The sequence below is a fragment of the Mercenaria mercenaria genome, chromosome 10 (genome assembly GCF_021730395.1).
Source record: "Mercenaria mercenaria strain notata chromosome 10, MADL_Memer_1, whole genome shotgun sequence".
NCBI classification, from domain to species: Eukaryota; Metazoa; Mollusca; class Bivalvia; order Venerida; family Veneridae; genus Mercenaria; species Mercenaria mercenaria.
In genome coordinates, this window is record NC_069370.1 from 78,824,371 (window position 1) to 78,841,942 (window position 17,572).

A 17,572-nucleotide genomic window follows, 5' to 3' on the forward strand; every position below is an offset into this window, starting at 1 on the left:
TCTCTTCTCATATTTAATTATAATAATCTGTGTGTTTTATATTCTGTATACATGTACTAGTTATAATTGCTGAAATAAAACGAGATTGTCACACATTTTAATCATTGAATCCCCTTTGTCCTACATGCATTGTGTCTTAATACAAACGTTCACACCTTTCCGTAAACGAGCGACTGCAACAAGGGACTTGCCCGAAGGTGATACGGAAATTGATACCAACTTGATTAAACGAGAAAAACACAAACTACAAGCTTAAATATTTTATTTTGTATGATCATATATTTAAAATAATATTATGAACAATAAACAGGAATATCATTCGAAACTTAAAATATTATCAAGCAGTGTAACTAGTGCAAACTCTCAAGAGTAATTATTTGCAAAAGTTCGAAGAAAACATCATCAAATGAAAATGTACATGAAAATGCTTGGACAAATTAATGCGCGGACATGAATTAGCGCACGTGTGATAGCGCTAAAAGCGCTGTTATTAGTACACCGCTAAAATAAGTAAGCCTACAGTATATAAAGCCATTCTCATTCATTAAACTTTGTGTTGTATAATTGTTTTGTTTAGTATGTTTTATTGGCTTTTGTGTATAAAAAAATCTGAGATCATAGAAGGTTGATAATTAGCAAATGATCAGGGCCTTTGCATGGCTTATCATATGGTTTACAATGGTTAAGAGTTCAGATTTGCAGGTATTTGCCTTAGTGGTTGAATATCTAAACATGTGAACAATGAAACATGGTATATCAAACTATAAACCACATGAAGGCCTGGTATGTTTTCATTCTAATCTGTTCATCGAAATATTAAGATAAACCTTATGCTGAATATAATTTATCCAAGTAGAATGAACTGGACATCATGCAGCATTTTGACATCATTACTGATGTCATAATGTTCCGTCACTGGTCCAAGCATCAACCGTTGTTTATTAGCTCATCTGATTTTTTGAAAAAAAATGATGAGTTATTGTCATCACTTGAGCGGTTGTCGGCGTCGGCGTCGGCGTCGGCGTTGCCTGGTTAAGTTTTATGTTTAGGTCAGCTTTTCTCCTAAACTATCAAAGCTATTGCTTTGAAACTTGGAATACTTGTTCACCATCATAAGTTGACCCTGTATAGCAAGAAACATAACTCCATCTTGCTTTTTGCAAGATTTATGGCCCCTTTTGTACTTAGAAAATATCAGATTTCTTGGTTAAGTTTTATGTTTAGGTCAACTTTTCTCCCAAACTGTCAAAGCTATTGCTTTGAAACTTGGAATACTTGTTCACCATCATAAGCTGACCCTGTACAGCAAGAAACATAACTCCATCTTGCTTTTTGCAAGATTTATTGCCCCTTTTGGACTTAGAAAATCAGTTTTCTTGGTTAAGTTTTATGTTTAGGTCAGCTTTTATCCTAAACTATCAAAGCTATTGCTTTAAAACTTGCAACACTTGTTCACCATCATAAGTTGACCCTGTACAGCAAGAAACATAACTCCATCCTGCTTTTTGCAAGATTTATGGCCCCTTTTGGACTTAGAAAATATCAGATTTCTTGGTTAAGTTTTATGTTTAGGTCAACTTTTTCTCTTAAACTATCAAAGCTATTGCTTTGAAACTTGCAACACTTGTTCACCATCATAAGCTGACCCTGTACAGCAAGCAGCGTAACTCCATCCTGATTTTTGCAATAATAATTGCCCCTTTTGGACTTAGAAAATCATTTTCTTGGTTGAGTATTATGTTTAAGTCAACTTTTGTCATAAACTATCAAAGCTATTGCTTTAAAACTTGCAACAGTTTTTCACCATCATAAGTGGACACTGTACATCAAGAAACATAACTCTATCCTGCTTTTTGCAAGAATGATGGCCCTTTTTAGACTTAGAAAATCATGGGTAGGACAATATTTCTATTACACAAAAAAAATCAGATGAGCGTCAGCACCCGCAAGGCGGTGCTCTTGTTGTAGATTTTATCACTGTTGTTTTCCTTCTTTGTTTAGCTGACAAACAAATGGAGCCATGTTACTTATGGGTCTTACATGTCAGATCATCCAAAAGACATTCATATTTTAAGGATACAACCATGCATAGTGGGAGAAAAAAAAGTTTGTTTTCAAGCATTAGACTCGTGAGTTATATTTTGTTATCATATTACAGATATGTAATAAGAAGGGACAGTATTTGGGACAAGATTGTGTTTAAAAAGATCCAGGCGTTGTTTGGTGGTCGAGTAGATTTAATTATAACGGGGTCAGCACCACTTGAAGCTGAAGTTCTCACGTTCTTTAGATGTGCTGTGGGTTGTGTGGTAAGCTATCTTTTTATCATTTGATTTTTGAGTCGGCTAAAGGCTGAAAGCCTTTTGACGAGTCCTTGCTATCCAACGATTCTCTAAACGGACCAAATAACACAGTGAAGGGATGTAGTTCCATTAGATTTCTCAAACTTCAAACAGTTCACTGCATGAATGAAGTTAAGTTTTGTCAATTCCCTTTGCTATGACCAATATACGATGTAATCTGTCATATTTATGACTTGTAATTGTGCAATTCTCGAATGTAACTCATTAAGCATAAATGTGCATTTTAAGAATTGCGCAGGCTTACAAAGCTTGGGTAACATCCAGTGAAAGACAAAAAATAGTTCCAGGGCTCCAGATAAGATGCGTATTAGCGTAAATTACGTATAGAAATAATGCAAATACGCATATCTAATAATTTCTAAGCGTATAAAAACATATATAAAATTACAGAAACGCACACAATGCTTTTTTAAAAACAAAATCTGAATCGTCTGGATGCGTTAGGTAACATAGCCGATCAGCCTTAATTCTCCCACATTGAACGTAAACACGCATCGTATGATTTCTATAAACTTTGCGTTGGTTGAATTTTGCAGTCAGTAAACGGATAAATTATCGGAAGAAGAAGCTCTTACTGGTTTGTTTAGTTACTACTGATATTAAAAATGATTTTAATTCTTATTTTTCGAGAAATAAACAAATCGGCGAAACATTAAATTGTATTTTCTTGTAGTTTTTTAAATCGAAAGTAGATCGTCTATGTTTGGCTGCTTTCACGAAACGAAATAACTTTTTTATGAAAAGATTTAAATAAGAGGTAATTTAACCGTAAACTTCAATGTCAGATACTGCCAATTGCTGCTAAATGTCTTCATATCATCACAATTTGTAAAATATATTGTTCAAACTGGAGAAAAGTGTAATCGTATCCGGATATAATATTTTGGGTAAATATCGAGCTGTGTTATGAAATTTTAAGAAAAAAACTAAAAACAAACTGAAACTGGTAGGCTATACTGTCAGTACATCAATCATTAGCCGACTCAGGCCATTCAGGCCTTTGATTGATGCTTTTTTGTTGGTTTCTAATAAGTTACAACAGCTTAGTTAAGGCTATTTTCAGCTCTAAAGGTTGAAGTCATAGTTTATTTCCTGCTAAGAGCTCCAGATATTTCAACTATAGAAGTCCTCTTAGTTAGTAATAAGTATCAGTTTTAATGACGGTAAAGATATAAAAATAAATGGGTCATTAATCAACATAATTTGTTCTCATATTTACAAATTATAAAAAGAATGCAGTGAAGCAAATTTAATAGATGTTTTTTATGTATTTCAGATTTTAGAAGCGTACGGACAGACAGAGTCTGTTGCTGCTGTCACAATAGGAGTACCAGGGGATTATCATGCAGGTATGTCTGTGTTTGTGGCCAATAGTGCAAAAGCTCCAAAATGATCACTGCTTGGAAGACTGAAATCTGTTTGTTGGCAGAGGCTGTTGCTCACGAGATATTAATTTATTAGGAACGAGACCAAATCTGAGCCTTTCTGAGAGAGGTGTTTGCTCTATGTAGGTACATTTAACAGAAAGATTCTTTCACTGGTTGAAGGTGCAGATGGAAATATCCTGCTGAAGGGTAACTGTTTAGGTGGTAACAAGGCTCTACAGAGTTTCAGGTAAACAGTTACCCAAGAGCTGGAAATTCCCATCCATATCTACAACCAGTGACAGAATCTTTTTCTTGATTACCATATCGAGGGGTGAATGCGACACAGTGCTAAGTGACATTTTTTTAAAAAATCACTTTTTTACATATATCAAGTGTTTATGACCTTGCCCATGTCCTGTAAAAATATCAAGATTATAGCAAGTCATTAAATGAATTTATAACAAAATGGTCAAAAAGTGCTAAGTGAAAATGATATACCATTTGAATGCGACACAGTGCTAAGTGCCTTACGTCACTTGGCACTTTTTCGCACCGAATTATATCAAGTTTGCACTCAGTATATTTACCAAGTGACAAATATTTTTCAATAATTGTGCCATTTAGTTGGTTTCTTTTTAAGTATGATATCATTATCAGTAACTGGTATAAAGGATTATTATTTTTTTTTGACAAACAGTTGATTTTTATTCTTCTTTTTTTTCACTTGGTACTTTTCACAGTAAACATGTGGCTGTAAACCAAGTATTGTTTACTGTGAAAAAGTGCTAAGTGACAGAATGCATTTAAAGTTCTTCAGATGATATTGTCTGATTTTTTTTTTTTAATTTCGAACATTTTGTCTCAAGATTTTTTATCTAAATGAGGACAGGGAAAAGTATATATTAGTGAAATATAATTATTTGAACTCAAAAAGTATTTCTATATATACAACTGCACAAGTTCTGACTAACGTGTTGTAAATCTTGCCTCTTGGGTCAGGTGTACAAATGAAACACTCCCTGATCCAAGCAGTATACTCGGTTGCAACAGCTTAGGGAGAATCTGATCCCATGATGCCTGTCAAATACAATGACCTTATTCTTATTTCAGCAGCATGTCATGTGTTTTATGTGCTGCTACCACACAAAACAAAAAGTACTTAACTACATTGTAATATATGAATACTAAGAACAATCGTGTAATTTAGCACACAACTAATATGCGGAAACTGACAAATCATCATATTTTATTTTCCTTTTGTAAATTAATTATTTATATTATATACAAATGAGTTCTGCAATAAACACTACAAAAGTACCATTTATTCATAAAATACGGGTGTATTTTGGTTATGATAATTTCCCGCACAGTTATCGTTTTGAGTGAACATATTTTATTTTACTTTATTTGTTAATTATTTATGATATATAACATTGAATTATATCAAAAAACCTTCAAAAATACCTCTAATTAAAAAGATACAGGTGTATTCCAGTTATGGAAAGTGTATTCTGGTTTTTAGGTGGTTCCGGTTTAATGTGTGACCGATCGGCAAGTTATGACTGTTTGTACAGTTGTACAGTTCTTGTTTAATTTGAATCACAGTATACAATTGTACTGTAGCATTTTAGATTACAAACAGTACAGTATAATACAGCTTCTACATCAGTAGTGTTCAGTGACATTTAACACAGTCATTACAGTTACTGCTATAATGATAAAACTGAAATGACTGCATGACCATGGCTTTCAGCAAATTATTAGGAACACATGTATCTTATCTTATTGTTGGTTAACTGCCTTGTATAATTATAGTGATATCTGGAGAATTTCATAGAACATGTAATGAAATCTTTGGAATCAAAGTTTAATGATCCTGAAAAGGTTCAGTGTCACCTAAAGTGACTGTTGATTAATGCCAGCATGCCACAGAGAATATGATTGACAATTCCACACTGAAAATAAAGCTATATCTCTGGAAACTGTTTCATATTTGTAACCAATAAAAACTCAAAATTATTAATATATCTTGAAGAAACATCTAAACATTAAAAATGGAATCTATGTTATACAATGACAGTCTGATTTGTAGTGTATGTTATTAGTATGCATGACCTGCACTGCACAGAAATGGCAATGTGGCATAGATTGACATTAACTCCTTATGTGTAAGTCACACTATACCGTATAGCGTTAACGGATGCCAAATGTATATAAAAACTGTGACAGAAAGTTATCCGGTGACGAAAGGCATTCCCCACTGCTGCTCGCGATCGGTGTACTGGGCGCATAAAACACACAATGACCTCAAGATTTACGCATATATACAGGATGAACAACGTTCAATTAACAGATATCACCGTACTAGTAACAGACTTGTACCGTGTAAAACAAAAGCGCAACGCATGAGAAACTGACAAAACGTTCTTGTCAGTTATCGACCGTTGAACATACGTTACATCCGTTGCATAATCCGGTAGTTGTCCGGCTGTGAATCAGGTCCATCGGACAAGAACGAATGCGAACCTGACAAGAACGGATGCGAACCAGTTTAAGTTCAGAATAGGGAACGCACCAGTAACGAACAAAACGCATATCAGCGCATTGCTACCATACATCTAATGGACAACTTTGTCCAATGGTGTACATTCTAAATTTTGAACATGCTCAAAACCTTCCACTGGATAGAACAAATTTCACAGAACAAGGAGTGCAGGTGCCGCATGAGAAACGGAGAAGAAACGCATGCGAATGGACACCAATGGATTGAAAATTTTGTTATACGTTAAAAGTCTGTTAACGCTATATGGTGTAGTGTAACTGAGACTTAAACTCTTATAATAGATTATTTAGTCAGGTTAAGTTATTTATTTATACTGTTTTGAGAGGCTAGATCTTGAAACAGGCTTTCCAACTTGTATGTATATTTCTCAATAATTAAAGTATTGAAGCTTCATTGGGCAAAAAATAAATTGAAACACTGTTTTCTGTACTCAATATTAATCTAAGTACAGAATAGGAAAATGCATGATGATTTAAACATTATTTATTGTAAACAGTTTTTTTTATAGGAAAAAAACATTTTGCTATTGAAAGAGAACTGTTTTACTGAATCAAAGCATTATACTGAACAATACCAGCTGTCTAGAAATATTTAATTCTAGTGATACAGTAATTAAGAAATAATTTACACCAAAGCAGTGTTTTAACATTATTTATGCATGATAGGTGGTTATACATCAGATGTAATAATTTCATGAGGGCGCAGCTCGAGTGAAATTATTTCGAACAATTATTACTGCCAGATTCTATAAATAATTTTGCTATATAGAAAATTTCCTTTCTAATATGTCTTTGTTGTAAAATTTAGATCAGTATTATGGAACTGTTTCCTCGTGTATGCATGGTGTGTCATCACGCTCCTTTGTTTATACACACCAGACTGGAAATGGTAATATGTCTTGCGGAAGAGTTCAATTTGGGCGAAAATGATGGAAAATTATTCTGTAAAGCAAATATACCAGATCAGTATGTGCGTAAATTAATCTAGACAGTTGTGCAGTGTTACATTTCGTTTTAAAAATGCTAGTAAGTAAAATACTGAATCAAATTTGAAAGCACTACATGGTGCTAAATATCATGTTGACATAATGTTAACATAATAACGTTGTGATGAATAATGCATTGCTAGTCATGTTAGAATGCATGAATTTTTAACTCTGAGGAAAATATCATTTCTGAAATACAGTTTTTATAATTCTCTTAAAACTGATACTCTAACTAAGCCAAAGAATATAATTTATAAAGATACATTGTGATTGGCTTATTAAGCCATTTTTGTTCAGAGTAATTGTGAGTCTGAGAAATTACTGAAGTTTAAAAGCTTTAAATAAATAAAATGGAAAACAATTATGTGTTGTTTCTTAGTGTGATAAATATTTTCATGTATTATTGAAAAGATAATCCGCAGATAAAGCAGTTTCATTCGTTATGCTATGCTCTGTACAGTGAACACTACTTTTGATTACTGTGAAAGAAATTAAAGGGCCAACTTCTTGTGTCCAGCCATCAAACACCATGTTGTTTTACTAGATACATGAAAAATATTTCCTTCTAAAGAACAATAAGCTCAAAAGCAAAAACTTTGGATGACCTATACATTGTAAGGGCTTACTTATAATGTCACTTAGACTCTTTTCAAAGTCACAAAGTTTTAGAATAGTAAACAAAAATGACTGCGAAAAAGTTTTAAGTGACATGGTTTTAGTAAGGTTCATTTTATTCAATGATTTCAAACACTACAAAAAACTGTGTACAAAAAGATGAATTTTATGTCCCTTTAATAATAAAATATAAAATCACTTAGAATTTTGTCGCGCTTATCTTTTTTGCAAATTTGTATCTATTTGGAGTGCGAAAAAGTTCTAAGTGACATTTTGATTAAAATTTCTTTTCTGTCAGACATTTCTTTAAAAATTCCACTAAATTTAAAAAAATAAAGCTGATTTTAATCAGATTTAAAAATATTACAACAGCTGTCAGAATAAAAAAGCAACAGGAATGTTTTTTCCTTCTCCTGTAAAATTTCATGAAATGCACTTAGCACTTTGTCGCATTCACCCCTTGATATTCAACAACAATAGTGAATTAAAAACAAACAAATGACTTTCTTTTTACAGTAGCATACAGTACAACCTCTCAAGAGCGGCCCTCTCTTAAGCAAAAACCTCTCTATAACAACTTCATAAAAATTTCCCAAAGCTGAAATATACTATCAAATTTACCTCTGTAGAACAGCAACCTCTACATAACAGTCAATATTTGTATCTCCCAAAGGGTGTTGCTCTACAGAGGTTGCACTGTATTTAAACAAAGCTTGGGAAGTCAACCTCAATAAAAAGGAAATATTTCATTATATTTCAAAGATGAGCAACAGTCCTAAGTTCTGGTTTTGTTATATCACCTACAGTGTAACATTCATAAAGGAATTTTTGATAAAACAATGTTTGATGAATAAAAAAGTGTACTTAAGGGAACAAATAGGAACTATCAAGGTATTTCATTTTCATCTAGTTTTACATAAGAATATGAAAATTACTGCATGAATCTACTATGTAGTTTGTTATAATTATGTAATTTACAGCACAAAAGTCATCTTATACCCCTAATGTAAGATGGAGTTTGCAGAACTACCTTAAATCCTAACTTCTAATACTTCATTGCGCTACCACAGACAAACAAGTACCTAAAATAGGCATCTATGGAAATAGTTTTGTTTGATAGTCACCTTCGCTTTGATGTTTGCTTGATGGCTTGTTAACGCAGATGTTAGCCAAACAGTAAATGCATAGAGTGATTGTTTATTAATTGGTAGCTTAATTCACTGATTCTTATCATCCCTTTGTACAGCATTCTGTCATTTGGTGGTGATTGTTTCTTAACTGTTACACATGCTTTGTACTTCTGTACATAGCCTGTAATGGATCCTGATGACTGTTAAAAAATATGCCAAACGTTATAATGTGATTTGACATTGCCACCAATGTCACATTATTCAGATGAGCTCATAACAATGTTTATTACAGTGTTTTCTCTGACGAAAGCTTTAAGCCAAAACACATTAGAAAAGAAATAGTGAAACTGTGTTTGAGTTGTTTTCTTTTATATATATTTTATACCTTTATACTTCTCTACTAATGATTGCAACCTTTTCAACATGGAACATAAGTGAAGGACGTCTGAAATAAATAATAAAATGGAGTGCTTGAAACCATTTCTGTAGAAGTGTCCTTAATGATTTAATGTGAAACTGCATATTTCTGTATATTCCTGTAGGTGCTGTTGGACCTCCTATGCCATACAATTACATCAAATTGTTTGATGCTCCGGAATATGGCTATTTCACCAAAGACAACCAAGGAGAGGTTTGTTTACTATTTCTGATTTTTATGCCTCCAAAGGGAAGCATAAGGTAATCCCATTGCCTGTCTGCAGGTATGTTTGTAAGTGCATTCAAAACACTATAACTTTTAAGCAATGAATGGCATTCAAGTGAAACTTACACAAATGTAAACCTCTGATATCAAGGTAACAGACAAGGGCACTTTGCTTCAGGGGCATTCATCACTTTGTAGCGACATTGTTGTGTTAGATTTTCCTTAATTAGTCCCCTGTTGGTTGAAAACCAGATTTTTGGGGGACTATAGGACTGCACTTTTTTTATTCATCATTCCATTTGTCATTCTACACTTTTGTGTTGGGTTCATAACTCTGTCATCCAGCGACAGATTTTTACGTTACTTGGCAGAAATGTCCTCCAAAATGAGTCAACATGCCATGTGCAAACTCAAATCCGTAGCTACAAGGTCAAGGTCATGCTTATAGGTCAAATGTCAATACTGACTTTTTTCTGTCAAATCTGTAATTCAAGAATACATCGAGGGATTTCAATATTACTTGGCACAAATGTTCCCCATAATAAGATTATTGCAGACCCCTAGCTTAAAGGCCAATGTCAGGGTTAACATTGTAGTAACAGGGTCTGTTTCATGTCCAGTCAAATGATTACTGTGCCATACATTTGGGGATTATAATTTTATTTTGCACAAATAGTTCTAATAATGAGACAATAATGTCGTGGGCGACACCCAGACCCCTACCTCAAAGAACAAGGTCACACTTGGAGGTCAAGTTCAATAGGGTTTATTTCCTGTCTGGTCCATAACTCTGACATCCAAGGTTTTGATTTTGATATTATTTATTTGATGTTCTCCATAATGAGAAAATGTGTCTTGCACAACATCCAGAGCCCTAGCTTAAAGGTCAAGGTCACCTTTGATGTCAAAAGTTATTAGTTTCTGTTTTGTGTCAGCACAATAACTTTGCCATCCATTAAGGGATATTAGTGGCACAAATGTTCCAACAGGGGGTCTCTGTGGCCAAGTGGTTATGTCGCCGACTTCAAATCACTTGCCCCTCACCGATGAGGGTTCGAGCCTCACTCGGGGCTTTGAATTCTTCATTTGAGGAAGCCATCCAACTGGCTTACGGAAGGTCAGTGGTTCTACCCAGGTGCCCTCATGATGAAATAATGCATGGAGGGGCCTTCCTCCACCATCAAAGCTGGAAAGTCGCCATATGATCTATAATTGTGTTGGTGCGACGTTAAGCCCAACAAAACAAAACAAATGTTCCTAGTAATGAGGTGATGTATCATATGCGACTCAAATAACCCCTAGGTCCATGGGTGAAAGTTTTCCGGAATACTCCGGAAGTTCCGGATTTTCCATCTCGGCCGGGATCGTTTTTCCAAATCGTCTAAATCCGGGTCGAAATTCGGGGGAGGGGGGTGGTTGGTATTGTGTCATCAATCAACAAAGCTTATAAAATCAGTCGATCGGCGACAAACACAATCGACTCTGTTTATCACATTTGCCGTTTGCAGCGCATCTCGCATATTGTCAATATGTAACGACAATTTTGATTGGCCCGCATAGGCGCTGTACTTCAATGAAAACAACTGTTACGTTTTTCATAAATTTTACATGCGCCGAAAACTTCCCGCGCGTCAGAATTTGCACGGACTTTTGTCTGCAGCATGCATTTCTCGATTTCTTGCATGCAATTTTATCTTCAAACACCACGGACATGTAGCCGCCTCGTATATTGCGAGTTATGTCTTATACGAGTATTGATGGGTTAAAGTCTGGATAGGGACGAGTGGACCTCTCTGTATGCTCATCCGATCGGACGCGTGGATTTTACCTCGTAACTTTACCAAATGCAGAAATTACATCCCTAAAACTAACCTGGATTGACTGGAATTTACCCGCGAATCGTAAAGATATCAAAACGTCATACCAGTAATTTTCCATTCCACGAACACGTGCGACCAATCGTAATAATAATATCTAATTTAGGCTAGATCGCCGTTACTTTTGTTTATCGACACGTACACAAAAACGCGCGCAGTGCATTCATTTTTTAATATAATCGCTTCAAATTTTCAACACCACTTGAGAAGTAATACAGTTTGAATTCTATAACGATTTTAATAAGATATCGACAGAAATGTAGGCAAAAGTCTATAAAAACGATCGAATTTTCATACATTTATTTGTAAAATTTCAAACAGCGCCATCTTAAATATTTATTTATTTCTAAAAGTAAATAAATACTACATTCTATGGTCATAAAATTCAGACTTTTGACAAGAAAGTACAAAAAACAGAATTAAAAAATCTTAAATAATAAAAAAGCGGCAGCTATTTCAATACAGGCAAACAGATTTCTGTGTAATGCGGCAGAATAGGTTACGTGACCTCGTGAACGTAAATAGAAATATGGTTTTAAAATAAAGCAGTATGATGTCGCTGTGGTTTTAAATAAGTTTGATAAGTAAATGAATATTTGTAGATGTATTTTTGACACGACACTATGTGAGATATTCTTCTCAAACAATAATGTAAAAAAAAATTAGGGCAAATAGGTCACTTATCGTTTGACACATTTACCTGTCAGTTTATACGGGATATTGCACATTCGCTTTTAAAAAAAATTAAAGAAGATACTTTTTTTACTGTTTTAAAGAACCGAGGCGGTACGATCAGACAGTGATGTGTCACATGGCGCGAAAACATGACGTAATGCCATGACAATCTCGGGCAACTTTGATCTCCACTTCAGATGCCATGATACCGACACACTTCTTTTAGTTCTTTAAGGGGTTTTAACTGATGACGAAAACAAGGCCAGTACTTATTTTATCAACAGAATATTTACCGATAATTGTTAATGTTTTTTTCCGCTTTGAACAGGGGTGGGTTGATGATAATTATTTTCCGGGATTTTCGAATCCAAGGCAATCTAGATCAGATAGGATACAAGAAAAATAATTAACAGCTGCATACTGATAAAAGGAAGCAAGATTCCTGTTTGTTCTATATTTAATGTTCGTCCCGGCAGTGCAGGACCGAATGTCCGGCCATTTTTGGCAACTTCCGTGATGTCTGGATTTTATTATACACACCTTGTAAAGAGTTCCAATTATAAAACAAGCGTCAACCACGGAAAAGTCACTTTAATAAAAAAATATTGCAGTGATGATTACTCGATCCTGTTACGTACCGAAATTTACTTCAACTGTTTGTTTTAAAACATCATTTTAGACGACCGTTTATATAACTATTCGCTCACGTTTTTCATGACTTTCACGTGCGCCTAAAAGTTGCCGCGTCAAAGTTTGCACGGACTTGCACACGCATGTCTTGATTTCTACGGTTTGCACGCTTTTTATCTCCAAAGTATCAATCTTTCTACGAGGAACAGGAGGAAGATCAAGATTTCTTTCGGGGATTAACACGCCGTAATTAGGGCTGCACGGGATAGTGCCTGAAAAATAATGTTTTTACCGCCAGCGTACAATACTTAGGACTTAGAAAGCAAACATGGTAACAAATGGAGATGGGCTTGGCTATCTGAATGTGACACTGATGGTGATCGATGGGGTCTTTGGCTACGAAAACCGGATATTGCAGGGTCTGCATTTTGTGAATGTGCCAGAACATTAAAATATGGTGTCATGAAAAAACACAAAATGTTGCTAGAATTTTCAGGTAGTTTCAGTCTGAATCTTACAAAAATATGTTGAGGGTATATTGTTGAAACAAGTCCTTGACTTAGAAAAGTTACTGTTAACTGAAAATCATGCATTTTGTGCAATATAATAAGTAAATTTTTGGCACACATATAAGAGTAGAATAGGGCTGTTCTAAGCGTTCAAAATCACTAATTCTCAGAAGCTTCCGGGGGCCTTCGCCCCCCTGGCCCCCCTACCACGGCTTTGCCCTGGACCCACCGGGGGCCCTAGCGGCCCCCAAGCCCCCAGCAAATTTTTCAGGATTTTCAATATTCTATACTTTCACCCTTGTAGGTCAAAGGTCATTCTTAGATGTTAAGGTAACAGGTTTGTTTTGCTTGTCTGCTAAAAAATTCTGCTATCCATCAAGGGATTTAATATTACTTGACACAAAGTTTCGTCATAATTTGTTAATATGTCATGTGCAACACCAAAAGCCCTAGCTGAAACATCAAGGTCTTATTAGAGGTCAAATATTTTAAGTCACTTATCATGTCCAGTCTGTAACTTTTTCATCCATGCACGGATATTAAGGGTTGTTCTGCTTGTTCATTTAAGCAGAAGTAATGGGGCAACATCATTTAACTGGATGATGTAGAATAAAGCCTGAACTTGGTATACGAAAATGAAAAATTGTTTTATTGAATAATGGCAACCCATGAGTAAATTGGTTAAAACAGCAGTGTTACCATCATTCTTACAATTAAATGTGACACGTTAACTAATTCCATATTATTGTCTTAAAATTAGCATGTAATGTGCGGATTTCTTTAATCGTGGGCAAATATCTCAAATACAATTACACGGACCTATTCACCTGTTTGCCATATTATAGACCAACGGTTTATTTAAAGTTATGAGAAGCTTCATTAAAATTTACATTGTAAAATAATTTCTATTTGCAAAAATGTTATCAAAATTGTGATTTTGCAAAAGAGGCCCATTATGAAAACTTGTGTAAGGTTCAATTTTTTAAAATCTTTGTAGCAAAAATTTAGGCATACAACTTCTCTTTTTTATTTGTCGACTTTCTAAGTATATTCTCAAGTTTTGAAAAGTCATAGTTTAATCAGATTCTACATTGTAGAGAAAAATATTATCCAAACATGCTAAAATACCTTAAATAACGTCTATAAATATTCAACTTTACAAGCTGATTTTGCATATGTATCCAACTGAAAAAAAAAAGTTGATGTGTTTTCTAGAACTATATCCCATTGATATGATGAAGTATTTCATCACATTTTTATGCCCCCAGCATCTACTGATGCAGGAGGCATATAGTGATTGTCCTGTCCTGTCCGTCCGTTCGTTCGTCCGTCTGTCCGTACAAGGTTAACCAAATGGGACCGTTTCGTCTAGCATCAATACCCCTTACTAGAATGACTTGATACTAATGCATATATAACCTGTGACCATTCCTCATCTTTAGACATCACTTGACCTCAGTTTGACTTTGACCTTGACCTCATTTTGGACTTGGGTTGCTTTATATGGGCCATCACTTGGTTAACCAAATGGGACCGTTTCGTCTAGCATCAATACCCCTTACAAGAATGAATTGATACTAATACAGATGTAAACTGTGACCATTCCTCATCTTCAAACATCACCTGACCTCAGTTCGACCTTGACCTTGACCTCGTTTTGGACATAGGTGCAGAATCTATCGACAAGGATGCCACTGGGGGCATCAAGCGTTTATTGAACGCAGCTCCTTGTTTTCTCTTATTTTCCAACCAAATGAATTGTTAACAATATTTGGTTTTCTCTTAGTGATGTTTTCTGTATGGCAGTTGTAAATGGTGTCTGTTTGTCAAGATTTTATATCGAGATTTATTTTCAGTCTGAGTCCTCTGAGGGAATGTGATCTTTACATAAATTGTATCACTATGTGATGTGTCAGACATAACAGGTCAGCCAGGTGTGATAACCATCTGGATTTTCCTAGTGGCTCTGCAGTTCTGGCCCATGAATTACTTAAAATTGCGAAAATTGACAGTCTGCTCTTTAGTAGTTTTTATCCAGTGTTCACCAAGCTTGGTCACAATGATTAATCATGGGCATAATATATCAGGCAAATTCATTAACCAGCCAGATACTCTTAGTCACTCTTGTTGTTGCCCTTGAATTACTTAAAATTGCAAAACTTGACAGTGTTCGCTTAATAACTTCAGCAGTTCCTGTCCAGTGTTCATCAGAATTAGTCAGTATGTTATTGTGCATAATTTTATTATCTTGACCAGGTTTGATAACTAGCCTGATAGTCTTTGTCACACAGTGTTGCTTTAATAAATGATTGGAAACTATTGGGACAATCTACAGGCTGATACAACCAATAGTTAGGCCAGCTTTGCAATGGATGTTTTACAAATGTAATGCAGTTATTATATAGATTATTATTCTAATACGCTTTTCATATGTCAATAGGTCTGTGCTAAAGGAGTCACCATTTCCAGCGGGTACTACAAAGATCCTGTGAAAACTGCAGAAACATTTGACAAAGATGGCTGGCTGCACACAGGCGACATTGGGCAATGGTTACCTGTAAGTGTTGAAAATTCATCAGACTTTCCATGTTGGTTAATCTGTACACAGACAGTCTGATTAATAATGTGTTGTCTATAAAATAAGGTTATCACTTTGTTTTTATAAACAACTTTTTAAATTTTTGACTAATACATTTTGTATAGTCTGCATATAATTGATTTTGAACTTGGTGCCAATCATCAGGTCAGTTTTGTTTGTATTGGGAACTCAAAGTTTGACAAATATTTTGTGTATCCTGCATTGAATTTGTTTTGAACTTGGTTCTTTTGATAGGTCATTTTTTTGAAATTCTTGCTTATTAAGTATTTTACATGCACATTGAACATCAAACAATGGCAATTCTATCAACAGAACACTAAAAAGCAAAAATAGCAATGATCTATCTGCAAAACAAAAACAAAAATTGCAGTTTTGTCTGCAGAACATAGAATGGCAATTTTGCCTTCAGAACTAAAACAGAAAAAGGCAGTTTTGTTTACATTATCATCTGTCAGAAGTTGGTCATAATCCCTGATTTCTTTCTAATCTCCGATTTCTTTTTTTTGTTTATTTGGTGAGCATGCACACTCATAATGACTACTTTAAAAGGTATAAGCCAATGAATGTTTCCCTTCCCTATATTTTGTCTGCCAAGTTGAAAATTCAAGCAACATCTAAGTTAAATACTTGCAAACAATTAACAAAAATGATACAAAGTAAAAATGAGTAAAAATGTCCAACTTTGATGAATATTTAGAAATTAACATTTAGAAATAAAATCATTCCTGGTAATTTGTTGTCAGTACGGAAAGGGACACGGCCATGATTTCACTGACAGTGTTCATTGGTTCTGAAAGATATGTCTTGAAAGATGACTGATTGGCTGATACCTTTTACATGTAATAAAATAAACTGAAAATATTGGTGAAATGTGCTATAGGTGCCACCAAGTAACCATCTAGTATGCAAGAATGTTTTGTTTACTGAACAACAAAAAAGCAACAACAAAAAATTTTGTCTATGGAACTTAAAAACAAAAATAATGATTTTTTCGACAAAACTAAAAAAAAATGGCAGTTTCATTTATGGAACAAACACAAAAATGGCAATCTTGTCTACAGGACATATTGTCTACAGAACATGTAATGGCAATTTGTTAACAGAACTATAAATAAACAAAAATGGCAATTTTGTCAACAGAACTAAAACTTAAATTGCAAATTTGTTCTCGGAACTAAAACAAAAATAGCATTTTTTTTCTACAGAAGAACAAAAACAATATTGGCAATTTTATCATTCAAACAAGAACATGTTTAAAACCTGCGCCTATCATGGGTTTAGGTGAGAAACACATTTCTGAAAGTCTTACTTTCCGTGCTGTCACTGTGTTTGTCTTCGCATTTTTGACCATAATTCATAGTCAGAGTATGTTTCCTACAAAAACTTGGCTAGTGAACCACAGAATTCATTGTTTGCCCCAAGACCATCTAGTTTAAACGGTCAGGTCTACTTCAGTCTTCAGGTCTGTCTTGAATGGTGTCGTGTCCGGTCCATATCTTTGTCATCGATGGATGGATTTTCAAATAACTTGGCATGAATGTGTACCACAGTAAGACGACGTGTCGCGCGCAAGACCCAGGTCCGTAGCTCAAAGGTCAAGGTCACACTTAGACATT

At 34.7% G+C, this 17,572-nt stretch overlaps 1 protein-coding gene across 2 annotated transcripts in view; it reads left to right on the plus strand.

Annotated features, from left to right (window-relative positions):
- Window positions 1–17,572, plus strand: part of LOC123561192 (long-chain-fatty-acid--CoA ligase 1-like) — a 79,269-nt gene that overhangs the window by 47,904 nt on the left and 13,793 nt on the right. For both annotated transcript variants that reach the window (XM_053516567.1, XM_053516566.1), the window contains exons 13-16: window positions 2,159–2,309; window positions 3,640–3,712; window positions 9,566–9,654; window positions 15,798–15,914. In XM_053516567.1, coding sequence (XP_053372542.1) covers window positions 2,159–2,309; window positions 3,640–3,712; window positions 9,566–9,654; window positions 15,798–15,914 — 430 coding nt within the window. The remainder of the gene's footprint in view (window positions 1–2,158; window positions 2,310–3,639; window positions 3,713–9,565; window positions 9,655–15,797; window positions 15,915–17,572) is intronic.